This window comes from Peromyscus californicus, unplaced genomic scaffold (assembly GCF_007827085.1).
Source record: "Peromyscus californicus insignis strain IS unplaced genomic scaffold, ASM782708v3 Scaffold_12__1_contigs__length_115047231, whole genome shotgun sequence".
NCBI classification, from domain to species: Eukaryota; Metazoa; Chordata; class Mammalia; order Rodentia; family Cricetidae; genus Peromyscus; species Peromyscus californicus.
This window is the reverse complement of record NW_026294413.1, coordinates 106,398,541-106,426,267: the sequence shown is the minus strand read 5'-3', so window position 1 is coordinate 106,426,267 and position 27,727 is coordinate 106,398,541. Positions and strand designations below refer to the sequence as shown.

Below are 27,727 nucleotides of genomic sequence, written 5' to 3'. Positions count from 1 at the left end.
TATTACATTGACCAACTAAAAGGATGTTTGCTTAATAGGTAAACCACCTTCAGATACAGCCCCTAAGGCCAAGAGAGTACCTAAACAGAAGAAAGTCGTAGAGACTGCAAACTCTGACTCAGATTCTGAATTTGGCATTCCAAAGAAGACTCCAACACCAAAAGGTGAGGGCTGTCTTTGTGTAACCCTTAAGCAGTGCTGTAAGGAAAGGGTTTAGTTTCTTCAGCTTTATTTTAGAGTTTTGTGACGGGATACCTAGTTTATCTGAAACTGGACCACGTGCCAGTAACTAGCACTGTGCAGCCGTGCTGCACTGGAGTGAAGGACACAGAGCAGTTTAGAGCACTACTCATCAGAACACTGGCAAGACTAAGTAATATACCGAAAATAAGCTTAAAAGATGCTACAATGAACTCTCTTGAGTTTCTCCCACCTCTGTCCCTCACTGCCTTGGTTTGGTATATTTGAGGCAGGGTCTTTATGTAGGCCAGAGAAATAGAATAGGAGGAAAGCTAAGAAAAATAGCATGGAGCCTGTGGAGGTCAATATATAGGTATGTGTGGTTTGAAACCTTGGTAAGTTTATCAGCTGTGACAGGTAACTTAAGCACTCTTGTAAGAAGTTTTGTTCCTAGGTTCAAGAGTCCTATTAGCAAAATGCTAGTCTTTTTATCAGGGCTTAGTATTGAACCTTATTTCCAGGATTTTTTACTTGTTTTAAATGTATTTTTTAAAAATATATTTCCTGTATTTCTCACTTGTTTCAAGTGTATTTTTAAAATACTCTTTAGTCATGTGTATTCCAGAATTAAAATGGTGCCGTCAAAGTTCATGTATGTCATTTATAGCAAGAGGGTAGAATTGCAGGCTCTACTATTGGGTATAGAAATAATTGTAAGACTTGGGAATCTATCTTACGTTGCGTTGACCTTTGGGAGGAAAACTCTTTTCATGTATTTTAAGGTAAAGGCCGAGGGGCAAAGAAAAGGAAAGCATCAGGTTCAGAAAATGAAGGTGATTATAACCCTGGGAGGAAACCGGCTAAAACAGCCAGCAAGGTAAGCAAGAGCGCCTCAACATGGCTCAGGGTCTGCACTGCATGTGCTCACTCCCTGCCGTAATGTCTGCAAGAGCTGTAGAGAGCACTCTAAGTCAACTTCCCTTAGGATCTCCTGTTTTATCTGTTGAACTATTGTAGTTGTATGCTACTTGAATATTAGAATATTCTTATAAACTTGGATTAATTTGATTTCTAAAAATAGAATTTGTTTGACTGTGCCTAATGTTCCTAATTAATCTGACCCTTTAGAAACTCTTTGTTTTTTGAGTGGCCTAGGTACATCCCCCTTGCCACTTATTTTCTCTTCCTATTAAAACTTAAAAGTATACATATGGATGGTTACAGCTTTATAAATTGCTCTTTCCCATCAATTCCCTTTTCTACCTCTTGTCTATTCTGTGACTTTTTGAATATTTTATCAACACTTGTGATAGTGTGTGCTACATACTGTGCATAGATAGCCTTGTTCTGCTCGCATGAATTCTGAATATGTTCTTGAAAATAGGGCAACTTGAATAATTTCTAATATGGACATTGTATATACTTGTTGAGTAAGAAATAATTTCAGAATAGTGATGTTGCATTGATGAGGCTATGTCTTGGTAAACACAAGAGCCCAAAGTAGCTAATTACTTACTATATCTCATCTGGTTTCTTTCATCCATAATTCATTTTAGGCTTAAGTTAGCATGTCAATTCTAATTTTAAAAGTATGATTATTGTCAATATGCCATAAATGTAAATATAAGGAATAATAGTTCTTAACAATAGGCTTTCCTTAACTTTGGGATTTTTAAACTTTTGTTTTTTTGGGGGGGGGTTGTCTAGAAACCGAAGAAAACATCTTTTGATCAGGATTCAGATGTAGACATCTTCCCCTCAGACTTCACTTCTGAACCACCTGCTCTGCCACGGACTGGTCGGGCTAGGAAAGAAGTCAAATATTTTGCAGAGTCTGATGAAGAAGAAGATGTTGATTTTGCAATGTTTAATTAAGTGCCCAAAGAGCACGAACATTTTTCAAAAATATCTTGTGTTGTCCCTTGTCTTTTCTGTCTCAGAATTTTGTACATCTGGCTTATTTTAATGTGATGATGTAATTGATGGTTTTTTATTATTGTGGTAGGCCTTTTAACATTTTGTTCTTACACATACAGTTTTATGCTCTTTTTTACTCATTGAAATGTCATGTGTTGTCTGATTGGCTTGTAGAATTGTTATAGATTACCGTGCATTAGCACAGATTTTAATTGTCATGATTGCAGACTACAGACCTGCTTTTTGAAATGAAATTTAAACATTAAAAATGGAACTGTGTTCTCAGTCTCTTTACTGAAGGTGAAACATAGTAAAAGTTCCACACACCTTTAAAATAAATATATTTATTCTTTGCCAGGAGACTCCATGGAAAAAGGTAAACAGTATATGAACATAGAAAGCACTGTTAAACCATCTCAATGTACAAACAGAGCCAGTGAAGGTACATCACAGACTTTTGCTAATATATCAAAAACAAAAAATTCCACTAGTGCTTACATGAGAACTCAGAACCTGACACTTGAGTCTGTCAATCACGCTACCACAGCTGTCACTCTGCGTCCTAGTGATTGAACAAGGCCAGAGGAGGCCACTTGCCCATACCTTCAAGAGTCAAGACGGGGAAATCCCAGGATCAGGCACGAGTCAGGAAGGACACTGGGCTACTAGAATCCAGATAGACTAGCCTGCTGATTATCCTGGAATATCTCTCCAATGGCTTGTGAACAGGTAAACAAACTTACTAACACTGAACAGTGTTTTTGCCTTGGAGGCTATCATGACTGTAAAAATGCATCTTTTTTCATCGGTAGTTGTGTCATTAAGGAATAAACCACTTTTAATTTAAAGTGACATTAACAATTGAACAAATGACATTAGATTAACTGAACTGGCAGTTACACTGATACAGAATTCTCTTCTGCTAGTGCAGTGAAGTGGTATACTCTATCTGGGCAACATAAAAGAAAGGATGCAGCTTGAGAGCATCGAAAAGCAAGGAGAAGCTTCCACATTACTTAAACCAGAGTGTCTTTAGTCTTATCCTGTACTGTACAAAGGTCCTGGTTCCTTACCGTGAGCCTTGTTATTCATGAAAGCAAGACGCACGGTGATGTACAGTAGTCTGCTCCATAACCTTGGTGTCTTGTTATTGAGTATGCAAGACAAAAGAAAGCACCAACATACAGGATAGAAAGAACAGAGCCATACTTCTGTATGTACAAAGTCTTCAGAAACTTAACCAGGGCTAAATCATCTCAGCTGGGTCTTTGCCATGCATCTTGACTGTTCAGAGAGGAAAATAGAAGCTCTTAACTAGTTTCTGGTGGCATGAAATGGCTGAATTTCAGAATTTGAAAAGTTTGTATTTCTAGGCAAGTTACACAGTAAGGAATATATATTGATACATATGAAAACTTCTTGGTCCTTTTTGAGTTTAACATATTTCAGTCCAAAAACTAAGCAGCAGTAAAAATGTTTTCCTTGCATTTTCACTCCGGAACTGAAGGTCCTGGAATGTCTGCAGCAGCTGGAAGTGTCTCACTGCAGCAGTGGTGACTGACTGACGCCACTATTCTCTACTGAGCTGGGTGAGACACTGGGACTGTGCTCTGCTGGGTTCCCACTTGAACTTGGGGTCAAGGGTTCATGTCCTTCAGAATTCTCCAGCATTTCCTGAATGAGAGGTGGCATTGATCCAGGAATTTCCATTTTCAAGGTAATTACACGTTCTGCACCTTTTTCGAGAGATAATAGAAAGCTTGTTAGATACGAAGGGACCAACATTCACCCTCCGCTGTGTGAAGGAGTTGTGAAATACAGGCATCAAGTGACCTGTGTCTTTGTTGGAAAGAACCCATTTATTAGAAGTGAATACGTAAGAGTGTTTACAGTAGGAATATTGGCCACTAGAATGTCAGCGTCAGGTGTGCTTTGAGATCCCAGTTAGATTGATTCTCAGGCAGAGGCTGATCTGCCACTCCCTTTGAATATGGAGTATGTACTGATTGGGTACTCCAGAGACTAGCTTTGTTACGTTTTCACTTTGAGGAAAAGCAGTGGAAAAGTGTACTGTACAAATTTGATAGTTGCAGTGCTTCTTCAGTCAGATTCAGTAAATATAATTTACAAAGAGAAGTTCCTGATGGAAGATCAGAAGAATATAGGTGAAGGGATGGGCCGTTTCCACAATGGAAGGATGGGCTGGAATCACAACATGTAGTGGTTTTCTGCAATCACAGATCCCACAGCCCCTACATGCAGCTGGTTAGATGGAAATCTATAAATAACAGGAAAACTGCTTCAGAACCCTGTGGCCAGGGTTTTGCTGGACTCTGCTAATATAGGACTTAGGACATTTCTGTACATGGCTGTTAGTCCTCAGGTCACTGGCATAGCTATCCATGGAGAGTGATATTAACATGTACTCAAGCATTGGTCTCTTTTTGCTTCTCTTAATCCCATGCTGGGATGAACTTAGAACGTCTCACTGAAAAAAAAACAACAACTGAGATTGCTTGTCAAACAAGTTCACTGTGCATTTAAGCACCTTCTGAAATGTAGCATTTGTGTCTTGGCTTGCCGAGATCCTCGTGTGGAGTCTGCTAATGGGAAGGACATGACAGGTAATAGCATAGTTGGCACAAGGAACAGTTGCTGAGTCATCTACATAGAAAAGCCCTCTGCACTCAGCTCTGAGATGGCTCTAGGCATTCCTATAATTGCCTGAGTTGCCACATAGAGTGAGAATCATGAGGTGAGAATATTTATATCTCTCAGCCAGGCAAGAATTCCTTTGCTCAGAATTGCAGGAGTTAACTTGCCTACACCAGAGCTGTGGCCGCAGTGACCCCAAGTCTTACTCATTTTTTTCTAGAGGTTAGGATGCAAAGGGGAAAAAAAAACAACCAGGCCAAGTGTACAGAAACCTGAGATATCTGGAAGCTGGAATGAAATGTATAGACTGTAAAATATTAAATATGCACTCTGAAAAGGGGATGATGGAGAAATGGCTCGGAGGGCCAAGAGCGTGCTGTGCAAGCTGGTGGACTTGAGTTGGTGCCCCTGAATGCACATTGAGATGGAAAGAGAGAAGGGACTCCATATAATTGTCCTTTAACCCCCAAGGGCATGCATGCAAGCCCCAACAATAATTAAAAAATACATACACTACCTGGAAGAGTTGCTCTTCTAACTTGCCATCCCATTTGAAAACTGAATAATCTCTTAATATCACTGGGTAGTGGCATCTGCTTTCTGCTTCTGTTAATCTCATGCCAGAGACAGTGTCAAAATGTCTTCCTAAGGAAACCCGAGGAACTCTTAACTGTGTACACATGCATGCTCCTACAATGCTTAATTCCTTTGGATTTCTGTGAGATACACGTTCCAACTTACACAGTTATGAGACTCCTAAGATTAAAACATGGGTTTTAAAAAGCACAAGTTGGCACAGCTTGCCCTCCTCTCCATCCTTGAAGACATACCTTTAGCGCTGATGCTGCGGAGATCTGTGATTTTCATTAAGATCTTTGGAAACATGTGGGGCTTGCTGGGCCGCCGTTTTCTAATGTAAATCTTTAGTGCTTCCAGCAGCGGTTCTTGGAGCTTGTCTACTTTTGTCGGTTCCTCAAGGTCCTGGCGGTCTGGAGAGCAGGAGAAAGTATTCAGTGTTTAGTGTCCCGGGGCTGAAGAGCTGCTGGCCATCCCCTCTCTTGTTTCCCATTCCTCCGAATAAATGCAATTGCTTTAAGCAGTGATACTTGAAGATAGTTGTTCCTTAGTAAGCACATTTGATGGCCACTGCTCGGGTCCAGAGGCAAGATTATCTTTCATGACCAGATGGTGTCAGTATTGAACTGAACAAAAGCACCTTGGGCAGGCTGGCTGTGAAAGCCAGAGAGATAAGCCTGCCCCTTAGTTATAGCCATTACTTTTGAACTAATGTTGACTTCTGGTTAGCCAGCAGGGGTCACTACAAAGAAGGGGCCATACTTCACTCCAGCTCACCAGGTGCACACGAGCATGGTGAGGGATCCCAGGCAGTGATTTGAATCATTCTAGCTATAGTAAGAAATAACATGCAAGTCATTTGGGTCATCACTAAAATGTCCTTAGGCATATAGCAGCACGATCCTGCCTTTACAAATGTACCTGTTTCCCACAAGAGAAACTGGACAACTGGATTTTGGCATTTCTTTCAGAGCAGAAGGAGCTCAAATACCACTACTTAATTTACAACAAAAGAAAGTAAAACTCTTCCTTCCATGAGGTTTTATCCACTGCCTTTCTCCATGCAGAAGAACCCAGTGGAGCCGCATGCTGTCCTGCGACTTGCTCTGTGCGGGGACTCGTGAACAGTACCTCCACAGATTAAGCAGATGGCACTGAGAAGGCCTGTTTCTGTGTCATCCATTTCCAAAGGCAGGAGCTGGTTGGCAAAGGTGAACACAAGGTCAGTCAGAGGACCGAAGCCAGCATTGTGCATCTGGGTTCGATTCAGAGTAAGGCCATCAGAGAAGGTCATGGTGTCTTGCTCTGGGGTATACCTGGTGCAAATTCTGAGAATCTGGAAGGAAGAAAATATGTATGTCCACTTGCTGGATCACTTATGCTGGCCTGTCCTGATAGCATCCACCAGCATTACGGTAGATGCAGGAACTCCTGAGGAGCCTGGGCCTCCTCACATGGGCAGCATGCCCCACTGTAGAAGACGGTTAGTGTCTTCTTTCGTTGCATGTTGGCAGATGTCTAAGAACAGAGCTAGGTTTTTCAGGAAATAATAAGTGGGACACACATTTTGAGAAATAACTTTTTACAAAATAAATCATAATTTGATTGAAATATCATTTTCCTGAGTACTTATCTCTCAGGCACCAAGCCAGGTGCTGGGGGAAGAAGAGGAACAAAAGTCTGTTTTCAAAAGTTTAGTCAACCAAAAATAAGGTGATCCTTACCAACTGTGATGGCTAATCTTCATGTCAACTTGGGGCGTGTCTACTATGGTATTTTAGAAGGGCTTAACTGATCGGGCAAGACGCACTCTGAATGTGTGTGGTACCATCCCGTAGGCTATAGGGGGTTCCAGACTGAATACAAAGGGAAGAAGCATGAAGTCGACTGAGAACTGGCATTGTCTCGGCCCTGGATACAGTATGACTAGCCTTCTCACAAGCTTGCAGCCAGGGATCCTTGTGGCTTGTATCTTCAAACCATGAGCTCAAATACACCTCCTTTACGTGCTTCTTTTAGGTATTTGGTTGTAGCAAGAAGGAAGGTGACTAATATAACAAGTCTTTTGTAGGTGCTTAGCATAGACCAAATGGGTATACCCTATATTCAGTCTTCCAGACTAAAGTCCTGTTATTTACAGATGAGAGCCATGGGGCTCAGGCGACATGCTTTGCTCAGTGTCCTAGCAAACAATGAATTGGACTCAAACTCAAGGAAAGCCCTATCTCATAATACAATGTGGTTATAGCCACACAGGTAGGCACCAGGAGCAGAGTCAGCAGAGTGCCAGGGATCAGGAGGAAGTCCAATCAGAGTTGGTGGGGAGGGGCACCCCACAATGGAGCACAGGCAGACTCTGTTCTAGAAGCCTGCCCCTCCCTGTGCTTGCAGTCATGGCTTACAACTTCACTGTGCTCCACACCCTCTACTTGAGCACACTGTCATCCTGCAGGACTTCTGCCTTCTCTACCTTACCCTAAAGGCCCCTGGTGAGCTCTTTGGCGGTCTCCAGTCCTTCCCTAGGGGCTCTATCCTCTGTGCTCTCTCAGAGCAGGACCTTCATGAAGCAGGCTTCTGCATTCTGTGTTCCCCCTGCAGACACCTCTCTGTTGCTAAGCAGAGGTTAAGTCGCCTAAGTGGAGTGTCTACCCAGGGGTAGAGGGAGCCCAGAGTTTTTTCCCCGACATCAACTGAGGGTGGCTCCCTGAAAATCCACTTTTATGTCATGAGCAATAGGAGGAGTATGAGGAAAAAGCCCTGACTCTTAGTCATAAGGCTGTATGCATAAGTGACCTCCAGTGGGAAGCAGTGTCTGCCTTTAAAATCCCTTTACCCTAGCCCCAGCCCCATGGTTTTAAAAGAGAACCTAGCCTTCCTCTCTGAAGGCTGTGGAAGCTATGGTTGAGGAATTCCCCATAGAAAGGACCACAGTGCTGCTATGGACAAGCTGCAGACCCACTTCCAAGGTATGAGGTGGTAGACCTCTGAGGGAGACTAAACCTACTTGGGTCATGAGGATGCAGCCCTGAGAAGACTTTAGACATGAAGGGACCACAGAACTTAACCCAGTGAGGAAGCAGCTGGAGGGCCTGTGACCTAAGAATCCAACAGCATTGCCTGGCTGATCCTGGGCTCGCAGCCTCCAGACCTGTACCTGTCTGGTCTCTGATTTAGTAGCTGCATTAAGACAAAAGTTTCCCTAAACCACAGGTGGTAGCCTCACAAAGTTATGCTATGGGCTAGGCTAGGGTTTCAGTTTAGCCAGGGAATCCCAGTGGTCCTGAGCACCTGCAGGGCTATGCTATGGGTAGGTTGCAAATGTCCCATGGGCCTCCAGGGCAAGGTGAGGAGGGCTCATGAGAGGGAGGGAGGTGCTCTTTGTAATAACTGGGCTTGCTCTGGAAAAGGCTATGCAGAAGCCAGGGATAAGCCATCACTGAGGGCCAGTAAGGATCACATGGTGTGGTGGGGGTTGGGGGTTTTTAACAGTGGAGAGACATACAAGGAAAGTCCTGTCAAACCCAGGGATCTCTGAACTTTTATCAGTGCAGGGAAATTCCAACACATGGGAAGGGCTCTCCAGATCTAGGAAATGAGACTGGGAAGTAGTCTTCTCAGAATCTCCTGGAAGCCTCCAACTCCCTCCTTACTTCTAGAGTTCAGAAAGGTTCCTACCAAGATGTCCAAGCAGGCAGCCTTGAGCAGGGTGATCTGGTCTGCGATGGTCAGGCCGGTGAAGCCCGGCAGACGCTTGGCGAACTCCACGATCTTAATAATGCACTTGGTGGCCAGCTCACTGAATTTGTCCCAGAGGCCCAAGTCCAGTCGGACCCGGTGGTCAGCACTGGAATTCTGAGAGGGAGAGAGAAGAGGAGAGGGAGGAGAAGAATGAGTGACATGCCACCAGGAGGTAGGAATGGGATGCTTGCCAAGAATGGGCTCACACTTGCTGTCTCTGAGCAGCCTCTGATTTCTGCTTTCAAGTTGCCCAGACTTTACACCAGTCACAAGACATCTGGGGAGCAAAGGAGGGCAAGCTTCTCTGTGTAGTCATCCACTCCTAATGAAGGAGTGATGGACCTACTGGTGTCTGTCCCATGAACTGATTGATGCCTCTAGACATTGGTCATCACTGTTTGCTACTGCCATGTGGGTGTCGTGAGGGAAAACACACCACCAGGCTTCAGACTGCCCTAGGTCAAATGAAGCCTCTGAATCTACTCATTCATAGGAGATGCAGGAACGTGGTAAGCACAAGGGCACCATGAGCCCCAGATACCATGCAAAGCCAAGGAGCCACCCAAGACATTTCATGGGAGCAGCTATGGGGAGGGAACCAATGTTCAATATTGTCCTGATGTTAATAATGACTATATAGTGAATAGGAGGGGGCCATCGATAGAAGGGGGCAGATACCCATCTGTAGCAGCCATGAACATTGTACTAAAGGGAGGAAGATGGATGCACAAGACCGGGCCATCCCAGGGCACCATAGAAGAGGCAATGCTGCACTCATGGAGGATGGGCCATCCCAGGGCACCATAGAAGAGGCAACACTGCACTCATGGAGGATGGGCCATCCCAGCGCACCATAGAAGAGGCAATGCTGTACTCATGGAGGATGAGGCAGTGGCTTCTGGGGACTGTGGGTGGGGTGGGGTGTCACAGATGCAGGAGGAACCTTTCCATAGTGTTGGCAATGGTCTGTAATACATCAATACATATCTTTGGAGAAGATGAAGCATTATATCATGTAAATTACATTCTAGAAGCTTAACTGATAAAAAGAGACTTATTGGCTGAGCTGTGAGCCTTCTCTGAGTTCTACTTAAAGCAAATGAGGAGAGACAAGCACAAGAAAGTGTAGAGTCTGAACAGTTCCGGTGTCCAAGAGGCTTGCCTTATTTAGTGGTGACATTGTAGTTTTCTAGTCATACTTTGAACATAGGCACGGCAGCTCAGCATGCACACCGGAAAAATCAGAATATTAACTACTGTGGTGGGGGTGTGAGGAACCAGAAGGTGGCCTACAGCAGCCAGAGGCACCTTTACAGGGATGGAACAGAAGTGGTCTGTAGTGACCATAGGGCTTCATTATACTATTCAGCTTCCATTTTGCAATGAAATGTCTCGTAAGAAAAACAAAGCCCAAAAAGCGTCGCAGAACAGTTAATGATGCCATCGCCAAGAGCTTGGGCCTGACAGCATTCCCAGAGCTACAGTCTTCAGTGTGGCATACATGACTCAAATATCCCAGACACATACACATCGTCACACCCTACCCAGGTCGCACCCCTCTGACCACCTCCTTCACCTCATCACCTCTCTCACAGTTTCCTCCCTCATCTCTGTCATTATCTCCCTCATCTTCCTGAGGCTAAAAGCCCAGTCACTTTGGTGATGAGAGGGTATCTGGCCTCTGTTCACTCTCTCCCCAAACTCTTTCAGCTCTAGCCTTTCAGATCTCTTTGCTTTACCTGAAGGTTGGTTGTAGCCCAGCCTCAGGCCTCTGTATTGGCCGTGTGTCCTCCTAGATAGCTGTCTCTCAGCCCTGCAGCATGTATCCCTTCGAGTCTTCGATCAACTTAACATTCTTTTGTGCCTTCCTCGGCCTTCTGTGATGCCCACCTTCTAGCATTCTTCACTCCATGTTCTGCGCCTGTCATAGTACTCCTCTCTAAATCCCCACCACTTCCTCAGTTACACACCTTCCTGGCTCATTTGCTTGGCCTGCCACTGCCTAGAGTGCAGCTGGCCCAGTGAGCACTTAGTAGAGTCCAGTAAAGTTGAGTGACATCTCATAATCCTTTGCTTGTCTGAGATGTCACAGAACAACATCATGCTGTGGAAGAGACACCAAGAGGCTGTTTCTCCTGAAAGTAACCTAGTCATCTTCATGAATTCCAAGACAAACTGAACCATGCAAGGAGAAACTATGCCTGGCGTGTGGCTCTTTGGACAAATGCCTCTATCTCTGCAAATGCAATTCTGCATTGCAAGCCAATAGGTCCAGTGCCCTGCTTCAGTAAGATCAGTCCACAGAAGTTCATAATGCTATCTTGCTTTTAACATCAGTAGGAATCCAGAGGGAAGAGTTTGAAGATGGGAGTCTAGAGACGGCCTCAGAATGGTGGTAGCCATCATGGCTTCCACAGTGTCCCCGCAGAAACAAGCATACATCTTCCAGATTAATTTTATGTCTTCCTCAAGGATCTTTGTGGAACACAGTACACTCAGGGGTGTGTGTATGCCAGATCAAGACGTGTGGCCATTCGGGCTGTAATTAAATTTAATAGGCAGTTTATCCAGTTCACAGAAAGATGCCGCAGAAGAGAAGGGCAGAGGCGAGCTTGGTGGGAAATCACTTTACAATGGAGTATCCATCTGGAAAAAATGACATTGCTGGATGCAGCCAGTGTGAAGGAAATCTTCATCAGCTTTGGATGAGCTGCTCCATCATGCAAGAGTGGAGTGGGAGGGGGGCCTATGGTTTCTTCTATTAAAACAGCGAGCAACCCAGTAACAGCCTGTCAATCCAGTTCATGATTATGCAAACTGAAGGCAAAAGGCAGTTAATAAAACACAAAATAACCCCGTGTTTTATTATCCTGGCTGCTGGATTCATAGGCACGAGGCTTGAAATGGCTCCTACATTATCTTCCAGCTGCGGGGTAGGTGGAGAGCATGGCCTGCTGGGGGTTGATGATGGAAGCAGCTACAGAGAGCACTGAGCGGGTGGGGGAAAGATGCTCAGAAACAGGTGAGGATGAAGAGGAAGAGGAGGTGACAGGGAAGGGGAAGGACACTGGGGCTGAGCCAGGCCTTACTGTGGGCAGAATGTGCTGCCTGCTTGGGAAGTCCCCTGGCATTCTGTGGAAGGACGTAAGTTTCCCAGAATGCTGTGTCCTGCAGCACCCACCCTGCTCCCCACCCAGGGCCTTCTTGGGAAAAGCCCAGTCCTGTCAATCCAGTTAAATGATATCTTCTGCCATTGCACAGTCCCTTCTGTTGGACGACTTTCTGTTGCTTCTCTAGCTGGCATCTCTTTCAGAAAAGTACTCACCAGTAGAGGCAAGATCTACCATGTCTAAAAGCTCCTGGGCAGGTCAGTGGTTTATTTGAGGGTTTTTAAGCTAAGGAGTGAAGAGAAAAATCTCTTCTTTTTTCTCTTTCTTCATGGAGCTGTGGATGGAACCCAGGGCCATGTGCACACAGGTTAGTACCCTCCCACCAAGCCGCATCCCCAACCCTGGTTCTCTGAGTCAGGGTCTTCACAGTGTGGCCCTGTCTGGTGATCATCCTTGCTCTGTCTCCCCAGGGCTAGGATTTGGGGTGTAGGCTATAAAACAACTCAAAGGATTAAGTTTAAGTTTTGTGGGGGTGTTGAGAGCCTCTCCTGAGAAGCGCCCTTCTTAGGCCTGGAGTTATTTGCCCATCCCAATAGGCAGGTGTCCTCCAAGTCCTGTTTGTGAGGTTGCTCTGTCTTCTGCAGTCCACTTCTGCATCCTGTACATATGTGCTCTCAATGTAACCACTCCTTGTCTAGGCCGCCTCAGACGTGGGGCCATTCTGTGCGTTCTCCTCTGTGTTCCACAACACTCCATGAGGTAGGCACCATTGTGACTCTATTTGGCTGACAAGGAGGCTCTGGCCCAGAGAATGGCAGTGGCCTGTACAGGATACCTGGGCAAGCAGAGGGGATGCCATGCAGATAGGCTGTGGCAACCATGCTGTTCTTGGTGCTTCATCTGTTTTATTTCCTGGTGAGAACTTAATGTCGCTTAAACTTTGCATTGTATTTGTGACTTCCTTCCTGGCCGGATGCTCTCATGAGATAGCTACATGGTCCCAGCACTACCATGATGTCATTAGTGAGACCAGCATCTTCCTGGTCAATAAACATGACCCTAGACACTGTGACACCATGTACTTTGGCACGTAACAGCTAGGCATGTATGTCAGTGGGAGAGCAAGGACAAGCAGTAAGAGAGAGAGGAGACGGTGTTCATGGGAAGTTGGAGGGAGGCAGCAATGATTTCTAAACCAAGAAAAGGTAAAGACAGTCATTAAAGGCAGAAGCTGAGGGAGGTACGCCCTGGGGCTGTCCGAGGCCATGGCCCTGCTCACACCTTGAGTGTGGACTTCCACTCCCCTGGCATGGGAGGCAAAGGTAATGTGGCTTCAAGTTACCCAGTTAGTGAAACTTTTCTGAGGTAGCTCTACGAGACCAACATCAGGTAAGAACTGAATTCTTGTGGCTGGAACAGGGCAGGTGGGACAGCAACATGGCACGCAGTGTGTGGTGCAGGGAACTGAGTCTTAGGAGGTTATGAGCTGGTTCAAGTGACGGAGCTTTGAGGTAACAGAGGGGTCAGAACTCTGGCCTCATGACTCCCCAAAGTGTCTTAACCCAGCTTGGGTACATCTCCCGTAAGAGTCAGCCTCCCTGAGTTCTAGGTTTTTCTTCCCTAACCAATCACACATGTGATTTCTTTAAAAAACAAACAAACAAATAACAAGCCTGCAGGTGCCTGGAATTGCTCACACACTTACTATTCTAACACTTGTCTCCCAGAGCCTGTTGGTGAGTTCTTTCTGTGGCAGAATCATTATAGACATGATTCTGTCTGTTCTGAGCATTAAAGCTCCTTGAATCTTCATAGTTCAAGTTCGCAAACCTCTGCCAGGACAACTTATGTCCCACCAGTCCCCATCAGGGGAGTGAACGGCAGCACGTGGAAAGTGGCCCGTGCTGCTAGGAAACTTACTAGGGGCCACCTTACTTTTCCAGAAGCCAAGCATATGGCTCTAAATGACGTCAAGCCACTCACAGGGTCCAGGGGACGGCCCTCCAGTCTGCACACTTTTCCTGCCAGAAACTGTGTAAGACTCTCTGAGACCCTTTTCTCACAGAAGCGTCTGGATACACATGAAGCCTATACCACCAAAATTACCATTATAGAGAGGAGGAGCCCAGGCTCAAGGGATGATGTAAGTGCCACCTAAGCAGCATCAGACATAGCTGAGAGCCTGATGGCGGGCTGCCTGCTCAGGTCAGGGGCAGAGGGTGGGGTGTGTGTGTGTGTGTGTGTGTGTGTGTGTGTGTGTGTGTGTGTGTCTCCTCCCTCATCCTTGCTTCTCCCTGGAACCTGCCAATGTATCTCTAAGTGACTAGCTGTAATTTGGGAAATAAAAGCCACAGTGGCAGATCTGCAGAGGCGGCTGCCTGCTGTCTGACTCTTCCCTGCCCACATATGCCCCAGGCACCTGACACGTGTGCCACCCCAGGAAAGGGGCAGGAAGTTTCTTGCCTTTGAAGCAACTGCCTCCCTATAAAAAGCTTTTAACAAATGCCGAGTTCGGAACTGGGAGCTTGCAGAGGATGTGCTGTGGCCAATATTATTTCTGTGTATTCCCACCTACTTCCAGAAAGGATTTCAAGTCCCCTACACTGGAAACAAAGCCAGGTCTGTGCAGAGATGGTAAGAATAAAGGAGCAGCTGGAGGCAGCTCAGAGCACCAGAGCACCGAGGGACAGCGGTTCACTCCTCCCCAAGGCTGCCCTGCTGCCCAGCAGGGAAGGGCTGACCTCTGCTAAACTTCTATTTCTTTCTCTCCCATTCCATTGTAAAGTTCCCCCACAGAGTGCTTGGGACTGGTGGTCGCCAGGAGCCAGGTGGGCTCAATTATGGTTTAAATTGGAAATGTCCCCTATAGATTCATGTCTGAGTACTTGGTCCCAGGCTGATGGTGCTGTTTCTGGAGACTGCGGAAATGCTCATTGATGAGGTCTAGCTGGAGCAGGGTCAGGGTCACCAGTGGCTGAACTTTGAAGGTCATCTCCAGCCACTGTTTCCTGCTGTAACTTCAGTTTACCTAGTCACTTCAGCCACGTTCTCCTGTGCCATGAGTGGAGAGACCCCACACTCTCTCCACCTCCTCCCACCAGAAGTGGAAGGACCCCCACACGCTCTCCACCTCCCCCTGAAATGAGTGGAAGGACCCCCACACTCCTCTACCATGGTACATGCTCTGAAACCATGAACCAACATGAGCATTTCCTCCCCTGAGTTGCTTCTGCCGGGCATTTTGCCCCTGCAAAAGAGAACTAACACAACAAATTGCCCCAAAGCGGGGTACGTGAGAAGGGGTCCAGGAAACTGCATGGACACCCCTCAGTCTTTAAAACTAAGATTTGGATGAGATGCTTGTCTGGAAGGAGATCTAATATTCCAGGAAAGGAAGCTGGAGTGAGTCAGAAATGTCCACCACTGAGGTAGCCGGGGCTGGACCTTGCTGAAGAATGCTGGCAGGAGAGACTCAAGTCTTCCTGCTGAGGTACCAAGGAGGCTGGGGTGTTTCTCCACTGAGGCTGCTTGTGTGAAGCTGGGGGCTGCCTCTAGAGAGATGTGCAGATGTGTGAGTGAGCTCACAGGGGTAAGGATCACACTTGGATGTGGGTCCTCAGAAGAGGCAACCACCACCCATGGCAACCGGGCCGTTTCATCTAGTTATCTTGTGAGTCAGGGTATGGGGCCTAACCAGGCCATGTTTTGACACTGTCGCATAGAGAAGGGGGAAAGTCCTTCATCAGCAGAACATGGTCCCAGGAGTGGTTATACTCGGGGTCTCCTGCTCTGGCTCTCTCAGTCCTCTTCAGAGGACCTGCCTCCTCTGATGGCCATACTTTTCTGGCATTAGGAGTTTGGTTTGTCCCTGAGCAGCAAGGACTTCCTGTAACTGTGTGTTTCTGCTGGCCCAAGCTCTGTCTGCCTAGCCCCCTGCACCTGGTACAGTTTAAGTCCTGTGTCTACTACTGGACCACTAAACAAAGGAAAAAGTACTTGATCCTCTTATAGCTTGGTCTACTATGTATATGTGGGGCCAACAGCCCCCACTCTCAGGGCCCTTAGAACAGAAAGGGATGAGGTCCTGATCATGGTTCCTGCAAATGCTGACTGCTTGGTAACCTGCTGCAAAGATGCTAACCACAAAACAAAGATTTGCTGTCAATCACTCTCCATCACATACACGCAGAAAGACGGGCGTCTCTGCCGTCTTTGAAGCCCCTGTATGGTTTTCCCTTTCTTGTTTCTCACTCCTTTTCTGGCACAGTCTGCCACCCCAGAGGATGCTGTTTCTCAGTTTTGCCCTTGGCCCCAACCTAAGCCAGTGTCTCTACCTTTTAAGTTAAGGTCACCTTCACACTTAGCTGAATAGAATAATACAGTGCCTGCAACATGGTTGCTGATAACGATTTCCAAAAGGAGAAAACATCCTGCTCACTGGCACTCCTCATTAGTCACCCACTCACACGGTGTCTGTCCAGGGATGGGTATGTGCTGGGTGGGGTTTCTGCCATGCCCCTGCCACATGCCAGGTCCCATTCCAGAAGCATTTTAGGAATCATCTCATTTCATCCTCCAGCCATGACAGCATCCCATGGTCAGGTGAGATTGTGGGTGGGACAGAAGTCATTTGCTCATACCATATGGCTGAGGAGAGCTGAGTGAGATGTGACTCTTGGCCTGTGCTCTGATATACCTTTCCAGTCTTTGTGTCCTTCCTATGTGAAAATGACAATTTCCCGGCAGCATCCAGCCTTGTACTACTCTGGGTTAAGACAGTGAACCCCAAAACAGTGGGTGCGGCCCAGCAGGCAGGCCAGCATTTCTGCTTCTTCTGCTGAAGGCAGAAAAGGCCCCCCAAAGTCATTTTGAGCTGAGGTTTTCAATGTGATCTGAATAGAGCTGCTTCAGAATCCCAGAAAAGCTTGCAGCCATCCCCAGGAGGCCGGAACGTGTGGCTGCTCAGGATCGTCAAGTGCCTCTGCCACCCCTGAGCTCAGGAAGGGCCTCTCGCCACCCTTCTCAGCTTCCACACATGCAAAGTTCTCTGGTTGGCCAGGGGACCCACTGCCTTGTATCACTGCAGCCGCAGCTCCCACAGGAGCCTGGGGCTCCCTGGGTGTCTACCTGGCCTGTCTCAGCACCAAGTTGTTCAGAGCTCTGGGCCTGCCCTAGCCACCTCTGCCAGTCACCGATAGGCGCTAACATCCAAGCACAGGACATCATGTACTCCTCAAGCATGACTTCAAGGCTCCTCTCCTTACTGTTCCTTCCTGGCATTACCATCGTTTCTTTTTATCCTAAGGATTTTCATGCTGTTGTTTTCCCAGTGTACCTTTTACCAAACCAGAGATGGGGAACCTTCAAGCACATTTACTGGCCAGCAATCCGGACAACATTAGGAATCATTGAAAGAGGTCGGAATGGCGGTCTAGTTGCATCCATTCATTCCTTCTCAAGCATCTACTGAGTGCCCAGTGTGTGCACAAACTGGGGGTGTGCATTACTGAAAACAATACATGCTAACCTGCCTTGGAAAATCCGAAGTCCCATGATCCCACCTGGAGCATCCTCCAACCAAAGCTTCCCACCAACTCTTACCTTTCTCTGCCCCTTTCTTGATTTATAACCTTAGTTAAAAAGCCACTTCTCAGCCGGGCGGTGGTGGCGCACGCCTTTAATCCCAGCACTCGGGAGGCAGAGCCAGGCAGATCTCTGTGAGTTCAAGGCCAGCCTGGGCTACCAAATGAGTCCCAGGAAAGGCGCAAAGCTACACAGAGAAATCCTGTCTCGAAAAACCAAAAAAAAAAAAAAAAAAAAAAAAAAAAAGCCACTTCTCACTGAATAGTGGAATACATGGGACCACCTGTCCATGGGACCCAGATCACCCTGTCCTGTACCCTCCCAGATGTTCTTGAGATTATATGCACCCCTCCTAGAAGCCAGATCATGACCCAGAGAATGGATGGCCCCATAATCCTGCCTGGAATCTATAGCTGGATTGATATTTAAAAGATGGACCCCAGATCCCCTCCAGGTCACATATCTACCACAACCTATGTAATAAATTTCTGGTTTGAGCAGACCAAAATCCCCAAGAGGAGACACAAACACAATTAATTTGTGCTGCCAGTGCTCAGCATGCAGCCCACCACACAGTAGGTGCTCACAGATGAAAAACTGCCTTAGGCCCTGTCTTAAGGCTACATGTGGGGAAGAGAGCCACCAGGAGTCCTGCCTGGCTGCCAGGCCGGCTCAGGGCTGGACTGGGTGAGCATTCTTGCCAACCACAGGAAACTGTATGGGAACTATGTGAGTGCACAAGGGCCTGTGCCCACACTGCTGGCATCCTAGGCAGATGGCTCTTACCGTGGTGTATTTACCCAGCTGGCAGAGTGAGGGAAAGGTTTCTTGGTGGGCTTTCCGGATCTTCTCTGTGAGGTCGTCTAGCTCGGCTGTCATCTCATAGCTCTCTGTGCATTCCTGCTTTGAAGGCTCCTTCTTTTTCTTGTTCCTGTCGTTCCTGACGGCTAAAAAAGGGAGACGAGAGGTCATGGAGGGCCAGGCCGTGCTCCTGAGCAAGAAGTCCCCTTTCCCAGCCCTAACGCTTGGAAGGGGAGCAGCAAGAAAGGAGGGAACCGAACTCAAAGGAACTCGGCCATCTCTGACAGAACCATGCCTGCCTTTCTCAGTGTGCAGGGTGCACACTTCAGTCTGTGGAAGCTTGACCCATAAGAAGTTCCAATGCAGGCTGCATGCCATGAGTGGGAAGGGTCCGAAGGGGTGTCCTGAGTGACTGAACTGCAAGGATCTTGTCCTGGCTGGGTGGTGGGTTTGTTTTGTTTTGTTTCAATTTTTATCAACTTGCCACAAACTAGAGTTTTCTGGGAAGAAGAAACTCAGCTGAGAAAAATCTCCATCAGATTGCCTGTAGGTGAGCTTGGAGGGTATATCTTGATGAATGATTGATGTAGTGGGGCCCAGTTCACCCCTGGCAGGTAGCCCTGGGTGTTCCAAGAAAGCAGGGTGAGTAGGCCATGAGGAGCAAGCCAGTAAGCAGCACTCCTCCATTGCCTCTGCTTCAGTTCCTGCCCTGATTAAGTTCATGCCATGACTTCCCTCATTCCCTGGAAGATGAAATAACCCACCCTTCAATTTCCTTTGATATTTATCACATCAAAGGAACCCTGACTGACAGGTCAGTTATACCTGGGAGCCAGATCCCTCAGCAAGGTTGCTTCATAGTGAGGTGAGCATTCTCATTTCCTCATTTTTTTTTTTGTTTTTCAGAATCAGCTGACTGGTACCCAAAAAGACTCCTCTTGAGGGTGATAAGGCTGTAGTTTGTGTCCCTTTATGTGTTATGCTTAGACTTCTTATGTTAACCATATGATATCCTGTTATTTATCATGTTATTTAAAACCACAAAACCCTTGGCCAAGACAACTGTCTACTCATACACCCGTTCATTCAGACACCCAGTTCCAGGTCACTTGTGGCTGCCTAGACCTCAGGAAATAAGTGCCACTTGGCCCTGCACATCCCAGCCCAGCAGGACACTGGCACACAGTAGGGTTCATGACTCAGAGCTGTGGGACAGCCTCCTCCCAGGGCCAGCTTTCTCCATGGCTGTAAGTGAGTACAATGCCAAACTCCAGCTCTTGGCAGGAACCTGAAACCCAGGGAGGCAGATAAACTGATACCAGATCACATGACCCCTTCAGGGAGCCCATGTTCACTGGAGTGTCAGGACCCAGGCTGCCTGGATGTATATGATGCCAGCATGACCTGGGTATGTGTGATGCAAGATGACCCAGGGTATAATCTGATCTGCCTAAGAGGATTTGGCCTGGCTGCCTCCCTAAGGGCACATAGGTCATCAGGACACACAGTGTCCATACTAGGAGAGTCCTTAGGATCTGTGTGGACAGGAGATGGGGGGGGCGTGGAAGGGAAGACAGGCTGGGGAGGGAGGGGGAATGGAAGGAAGTGAGAGCAGCCAACGGCACAGAGAAGACATTGTCTGGGTAAGCAGCTCACGAGGCCAGGAGGAACCACTTTTAGGAAGAGGAGCATTCTGTGGGTGTCTTGATACCTGAACCTGGAGGATTGACCACAGAACTCACCTAATCCCCTTTTAAGGAGGCAGAGCTGCCAGCTTCTCTCTCTATCGGATCCACTTACTACCAAGGAAGTGGACACGTGGGAGAACCCAGGCTGGTACCTTCCTTCTCAGTCCCTGGAACAGTTGTTCTAGAGGATGGAAAAATAGAGGCCCAAGAAGGGGCTTTATGGTATTCCCTTATAACACTGTGACTAGGTAGACCTTCCTTGGAGATTTGGGGATGGGGCGAAAGGCCTCATGTTGTGAAGTGTGTGTGTGTGTGTGTGTGTGTGTGTGTGTGTGTGTGTGTGTACACAACACAACAGAAGCAGCACACAATGAGGTGGGCAGCACAGAGTGGAAGAATGGTGGTCTCTAGGCTCTCTTGAGGAATGGTGTTCTACCAGGGAGAAGGTACTGTATCCTGAAGGCTTGTGTGTAGGTGTCCCAGGCTCTTGTACAAGACCTTAGACCCCTCCTTTGACATGCCTCTGCTTTAGTCCACACAAAGGTCAAACCCAAGCAACAAGTATATTTCCCAAACATCTCTGAGAGAATTTTGATATTCCTAACAGTTACCATAAGACCCGGCAGCTCTTTTCCTGCCACACACCTCGGAGAACTAACTTAACAGCAATATACATGAAAAATGCCACCATGAATCTCACTATTTTATTTAATAACCCTGGACTTTTAAATTATAACCTGTGTTTTTAAGATTTATTATTTCCTATATATGCAGTATTCTGCCTGCATATATGCCTGCAGGCCAGAAGTGGGTGCCAGATCTCATTACAGATGGTTGTGAGCTATCATGTGGTTGCTGGGAATTGAACTCAGGACCTCCAGAAGAACAGCCAGTGCTCTTAACTGCTGAGCCATCTCTCCAGCCCCGAATCTCACTATTCTTAACACCAACCCTAACAGCCTTGGGGTGGAACAGTCCACATGCCCGTCTGTGGATGGCACATAAACTAAATGATTTGTCAAACCCTAGAATCTTGCTTGTTATGGAAAGAAATGAAATGTAACCGATGCAGGTTACTCTGTAGATGAACTCTGGAAACCGTGCTGAGAGAAGAAGCCAGTTGCCAAAGACCATGTGTCTTAGTTAGGGTTTCTATTGCTGTGAGGAGACACCACGATCACAGCAACTCTCATAAAGGAAATCATTTACTTGTGGTGGTGGTTTACAGTTTCAGAGGTTTAGTCCATACCATCATGATGGGGAGCATGGTAGCTGGGAGTATGGCCATGTGCAGGCAGACATGGTTCTGAGAAGTCAACATCTTGACCCAAAGGTAACAGTTGGGAGTGGTCTGAGACACTGGGCAGTATCTTGAGCATGTATGAGACCTCAAAGCCTGCCTCCACAGTGACACACTTCCTCCAACAGGCCACACCTCCTAATAGTGCCACTCCCTTTGGGGGCCTTCTTTTAAACCACCACATTCTCCTCCCTATCCCCCAAAGGCTTATAGTCATATAATGTAAAATTACATTCAGTCCAACTTCAAAAGTTCTCATAGTCTATAACAATCCCAAACTTAAAAGTCTAAAGTTGAAAGTCTCTTCTGAGATTCATGCAATCTCTTAGCTATAATCACTTGTAAAATTAAAATAAAAAAGTAGATCACATACTCTAACATATAATGGCACGGGATATACATTATTGTTCCAAAACAGGGAAGGGAGCATACTGGAAATATACTGGACCAAAGCAAGACCAAAACCAGCTGGGCAAACTCCAAACTCTGCATCTCCACGTCTGATATCAAAGCATTCTTCAGATCTCCAACTCCTTTCAGCTTTGTTGACTACAACACACTTCTTTCTCTTGGGCTGGTTCCACTCCCTGTTAGCAGCTTTCCTTGGCAGGTATCCCAGGGCTCTGGCATCTCCAGCATCTTGGGATCTCTAAGGCAATCAGGCTTCAACTTCGCAGCTTCATGCAATGGCTTCTGTAGGCCTCCATTTGGGGACACCCCTGATAAATGCCTGGTTTCAGCAGCTTTCCTTAGTCGTGGAGGCAAATTTCATAACTCATTTCTTCTATCATTAACTCCAGAACCGTGTGGCCAAAGCTGCCAAGTTCTGCTCCTTACTGGAGCTGGAACATGGCCCCCTTGTTCAATTACATCTTTACCAGTTTTCTGTTTTTGATGGTTTCCTTTACTGCCTAAGCTTGGCTATCCTGAAACTGGATCTGTAGACCAGGCTGGCCTTGAACTCAGAGATCCTTCAATTACGTCTTCACCAGCTTTCCTTTTTCCGATGGCTACCTTCACTGCCTAAGCTTGGTTCTTCTGGAACTTGTAGACCAGACTAGCCTCAAATACAGAGATCTGCCAGCCTCTGTCTCTGGAGTGCTGGGATTAAAGGTGTGTGCCACCACACCCAGTTCTTTTTTTTTTTTTTTTTTGGAGACAGGGTTTCTCTGTGTAGCTTTGCGTCTTTCCTGGATCTCACTTGGTAACCCAGGCTGGCCTTGAACTCACAGAGATCTGCCTGGCTCTGCCTCCTGAGTGCTGAGTACGCCTTTAATCACACCTTTAATCACACCCAGTTCTTTAATTCCTTTTCAGTGTTGAGAATTTAATTGGGTGGGATCTTGCCCTGAGGTCACCACACCCTTTATTCCATTTCTTAGTGGAATTTATCTCCTTGAACACAGGATTTAGCTCCATTCCACTTCCTGGTGCTTTTTCTCCTCAAATATTTTTCCTTGCTCAGCTTGCTCCTTTTTGTTATAACTCTTCATTAGAGTTAACACTAGTAACCACACAATGGAGTCTGTTTTAGGATTTCCTCTGTTAGGGGAATTAATCCAAAACTCTTCACTTTAGCCTCAGGCAGACTTTTCAGACAAGGGCAAAAAGCAGCCACATTCTTCACCAAAATCTCACAAGACTGGTCTCTAGGCAACACACTAACATCCTTCTCTGAACCTCTTGGTCCAGCGCCCACAGTTCAAATCGCTCTCAGCACCGCTGTCCTCTGTACCCCTACTAGGATGGCCCACTAAGCAGCACTAAGTGTTCAACTGCTTTTCTGATCCTCAGTCCCCAGGTCCACACTCCTTCAAACAAAAGCACGGTCAGGCCTGTCACAGCAATACCCCAGTCCCTGGTACCAACTTCTGTCTTAGTTAGGGTTTCTATGGCTGTGAAGAGAGGGCATGGCCCTTGTAGCATGAATCTTAAAAGGTCTCTTTAATAAAACCAAACCCGGAGCCAGGTATTGGGGTCAAAGCCAGAAGATCAGAGAAGCAGAACAAGTCACAGCCACCTCACCTCGCCAACTCCTCAGCCGATCCTGTTTCCTCAGACTGGAAGCCTCTGAGTCCTCATCTGAATGGATCTCAGCTGAACTGCTGCAGCTTAACCAGCTCTAGTTCCTGGTCCTCACACCTTATATACCTTTCTGCTTCCTGCCATCACTTTCTGGGATTAAAGGTGTGTATCACCATGCCTGGCTGTTTCCAGTGTGGCTTTGAACTCACAGAGATCTGGATGGATCTCTGACTCCAGAATACTAGGATTAAAGGTGTGTGTGCCACCATTTTCTGGCCTCTACGTCTATCTAGTGGCTATTCTGTTTTCTGATCCCAGATAAGTTTACTAAGGTACACAATATATTGGGGAACACAATATCACCACAGGCCATAGCAACTCTTATAAAGGAAAACATTTAATTGTGGTGGCAGCTTACAGTTTCAGAGGTTTGGTCCATTATCATCATGGCTGAGTGCATGGCAGCTGGGAGTATGGCAGTATACAGGTAGACATGGTGCTGGAGAATTCTACATCCTGATTCAAAGGCAACAGGAAGCGGTCTGAGATACTTGGTGGTATTTTGAGCACATAAAAGACCTGAAAGCCCACCTCCACAGTGACACACTTTCTTCAACAAGACCACACCTATTCCAACAAAGCCACACCTCCCAATAGTGCCACTCCCTTTGGGGGGCATTTTCTTTCAAACTACCACACTGTGTAACATACCTTTTCATTTGTATGTAATATCCATAGACAGCAATGGTTGGGAAGGGTTGAATTGGGGGAGGGAGGTCCGGGGAGGACTCATGGTTGCAGAGTTTCTCCTTGAGGAGAGGAAGGTGTCTGGACTTCATAGCAATGCGGTGCTGCTAATTCTATGAACATAGCACACTGAAGGGTACACCTTTACCTGACTAATGCTGAGCTGTGTGGCTTTCAGAGAGAGTTTCTCCAAACAGATAGTCACTAAACAACTCTGACCAGAACCAGAGTCCAGACGCCACCTTTGACCCTGAAGCACACAGCAGGGTAGTTCCAGTGAAGGGCGGCCCGTGTCTTAGGCTCATGAAATCGCCCAGGAGCTGGGCCAGCAGCCTCATCATCATTCCCTTTCTAGGGATCAAGAATCCCCTCCCTGAAAGCAGTAGAGTGAGATTTCAGCGGAATACAGGGAAAAGCAGAGGATGGGGGAGACTCCAAAGGAAACAAGCAGGTCCAGCGCCTTCTCTGCCGTAGTCGCTCCCAGGAAGCCATGTGCTGGTTTCCCAAGGCCTCTGCCTCTGAATGGAGCTATTCTGGACACTAGAGAGATGCGACCTTCAGGAACAGTGGCCCTGCTATCATGTCTTCTGCAACCTGAACCCTGGACTGCTTATCGTAACCCGACAGCATCCTCCATGCCTCACAGCAACCTGGAAGGATGGGGAGGATGTGGATCCTGTGAAGGCCCTGTGTCTTGCAGGTGACCTGGCTGGTTCTGACCTTCACACAGACGGTGGCTCTTCAGTGCTTTGTGATGCCTGCCACACAAAATGATAATGAAGTTCTGTGAAGGTTGACACTGAGAATTCCGCATGCACAATGCTGTGTGAGGGTCCTCACTGTGACTGCAGGTGGTGATGTAGGCTATGAGGAGGGTGCACCAAGGGGCGGTGAGGGCTATGGGCAGAAAGCCCATGATCCCTTTCTCCAGGAGCCTGTGGTGTGGAACTATGCTTTGTGGCAGCCCCAAACTTCTCTCTCCCACCAAGCACCTGGCTGTTGCACACAGTCCTGCATCCACAATGGCCATGGAGGCTGACAAGCTGCTTCTCTGCAGTCCACCCCTGAGAATGAGTAGGGATGTAGTGGGAGTACATGATCAGCTAGTATCAGAGCCTGCTCCCTGCGCCACTGCTCTGGGAACTATAGAAAAGGCAAGGCTTTATTTTACTTCCTCTGCATTCCCAAAGTTTACAACAGCTCGACTCACAGTGGGCTTTCAGGGACTGTGCTGTGAATGTCACAGAGAATGGGTGACTAAATACGGGGTTCCATCCCTTTGTGGGGGCATGTATGTGGCCAGACAGAGTGCTTCTGAGCTGTTGTCTCCTAAAATTAACAGCCTTGCTGTCACCTAGTGGTCTGCAGAGGGATCATTGAGTGCTCCTGCCCCTTCAGCAGTGGCCTGGAGGGTGATGTAAGGGAGGGTGTGTGTGATTTATACACCCCTGATAGGACTTGGCCTGATGTTTGCAAAGCGCTTCTTAGAGTAAAGGTGCTTCATAAATATCAGGCTTCTACTCAGGAGGGGCAAAGTGCTACAAATCAGATTTGGTGGCATGAGAGTAACATATTTATGATCCCCTATCATATTGCAAATGAAATGAATGCCATAAAAGTGTCACTTATACAAATACTTCTGATGTACAGATCCCGACCTATGAATATGAAAACAGACACCCAAGCACTTTTATTTGAATGTCTAATCATGGAAATAAATGAAGCCATGTTCATTTTAATGTGTGCACTTGTGCATGTATCTGGAATATTGATTTTCATACACACGATAAAAATTTAATGCCGAAACACGGGAAAGCTACAAGCCCCACACAGACCCAGGAAGAGGACAACAGTGCTTTCCTGAAAACTTCTTGTCCTCAACAAGAGAAAATACCATCAATGGTGCATTTTGTTCATAAAGACTTTTTCATATTCAGTTTAGCAAAGGGAGCACAACGGCCTATTTATTCTTGCTTGAAATTAAAGTCTGAAATACGCACATTCCAACTCCTCAGCTCCCAGTTAACTGCATGAATAATGGGTCACAGTTGGTCTGAAGCCATCCTGTAACTACCGTGCTGAGATGCTCAGGAGGAGAGCATGGAAGTTTGGTCTAATCCGAGTTTAAAGACTGTTTTCTGGGTTACTTATATCAATGAACTCCACGGACCTGAGGGCAGGGGATGCATCACTAATTGTTGAGACTACTTTTCCCATAACTTAAGGATTGAATGGTTGGTTGGTGCTCAAGCACTTGACAAGAATGATCCCATGAAGGAGGCCTGAGCTGGGGTGCAATGCTCCCTCCACTGCACAATGTCCTTGACGATGGAGTCTGTCTGTCCCCTGATAAAGACCATGCCACACATACAGTGGTTGAAATTCAGAAAGATGAGTGGCAGAGGCTAGGCTTTCTCTCCATTCAGTTTGCAGGTATTATCGGACCAGCCCGAGGCCAGAGTACCCTGAGTGTTTGTGTAATGAAAGAATCCTTTCATTCTGGGGACCTCGATTTCAGCTACTCCCCACATCTCCAAGCATGCCACATGGTTGTGTTTGTGGAAGCACTTGTACACCCCCACAACTGCCAAGTGGTGTCCACTGTGCCAGGGAGCAGGCAGGGGCACTGTCGGGAATCTGTAGTTAACAAGTCAAGTGTGGAGGAAACAATCTGGATGTAGCATTTAAAAAATATAACAAGGTCCTCATGGCTTAGACCAGCTTCCCAAAGCTACTCCGAGCAGCAGAGGCCAGTCCTTTATACCACAATGTGCAGAGGCCAAATGCTTCTCAAACTACTTTATACAAAGGATACCTCGGAGACAGTTCTAAACACACCCTTCCCCTACGTGACTATTAGCAATGGAGACCCTATCTTTGCACGTGGACGTCGTTCCCCTCCCTCCTTCTTAAATCTCAGTGGGTGTAACCAGCCCTTATGGGGTGGATGTGTTTTTCTGGTGGCCATGCTTGCAAGGCCATGCTTTAGGGTATAGGGGCTCTCTCCCAGTGACATGTGAACTACAGGAATCATTTTCAGTTTAACTCTACAAAAGAGGGCAAAGGAGATGGGCGTGGTGACAAGTGCTTGTCTTCCCAGCACTGCGGAAGCTTAAGCAGGAGGATCAACAGTTTAAGGCTAGCCTGGACAACAGAGTGAGAGCCCCGTCTCAGAGCAAGCATACACATTAAGAAGAAGCCTCATGCTACAGTGTCATGGGAAGTGCTTCCTGTTGTATGCGAGGCATTGAGTTTAATCCCCAGGACTGCAAAGCAAATAAACACAAATCAACCAACCAACTATCCTGCCCACTGCTGCCTGGGCTCAGAGGGCAAAGAGAACATTCTAGTGTGCCGTGCTGTGTAAGGGCACACACTGGGCATGTGCAATTGAGTGACTGCGGAGT

At 46.9% G+C, this 27,727-nt stretch overlaps 2 protein-coding genes across 4 annotated transcripts in view; one reads left to right on the top strand and one right to left on the bottom strand.

The window, feature by feature from the left end:
• The window catches only part of Top2b (DNA topoisomerase II beta), a 63,518-nt gene extending 61,142 nt beyond the window's left edge, over nt 1-2,376 (top strand). The window contains exons 34-36 of the mRNA XM_052734052.1: nt 39-164; nt 963-1,057; nt 1,888-2,376. Of these exons, the coding sequence (XP_052590012.1) occupies nt 39-164; nt 963-1,057; nt 1,888-2,055 (389 nt within the window). The 3' untranslated portion in view covers nt 2,056-2,376. The remainder of the gene's footprint in view (nt 1-38; nt 165-962; nt 1,058-1,887) is intronic.
• Nucleotides 2,377-2,425: 49 nt separating this feature from the next.
• Nucleotides 2,426-27,727, bottom strand: part of Rarb (retinoic acid receptor beta) — a 655,545-nt gene continuing 630,243 nt past the window's right edge. For all 3 annotated transcript variants that reach the window (XM_052734053.1, XM_052734054.1, XM_052734055.1), the window contains 5 exons: nt 18,546-18,706; nt 9,004-9,180; nt 6,460-6,664; nt 5,583-5,741; nt 2,426-3,833 (listed from right to left, as the gene is read on the bottom strand). In XM_052734053.1, coding sequence (XP_052590013.1) covers nt 3,637-3,833; nt 5,583-5,741; nt 6,460-6,664; nt 9,004-9,180; nt 18,546-18,706 — 899 coding nt within the window. In that variant the 3' untranslated portion in view covers nt 2,426-3,636. The remainder of the gene's footprint in view (nt 3,834-5,582; nt 5,742-6,459; nt 6,665-9,003; nt 9,181-18,545; nt 18,707-27,727) is intronic.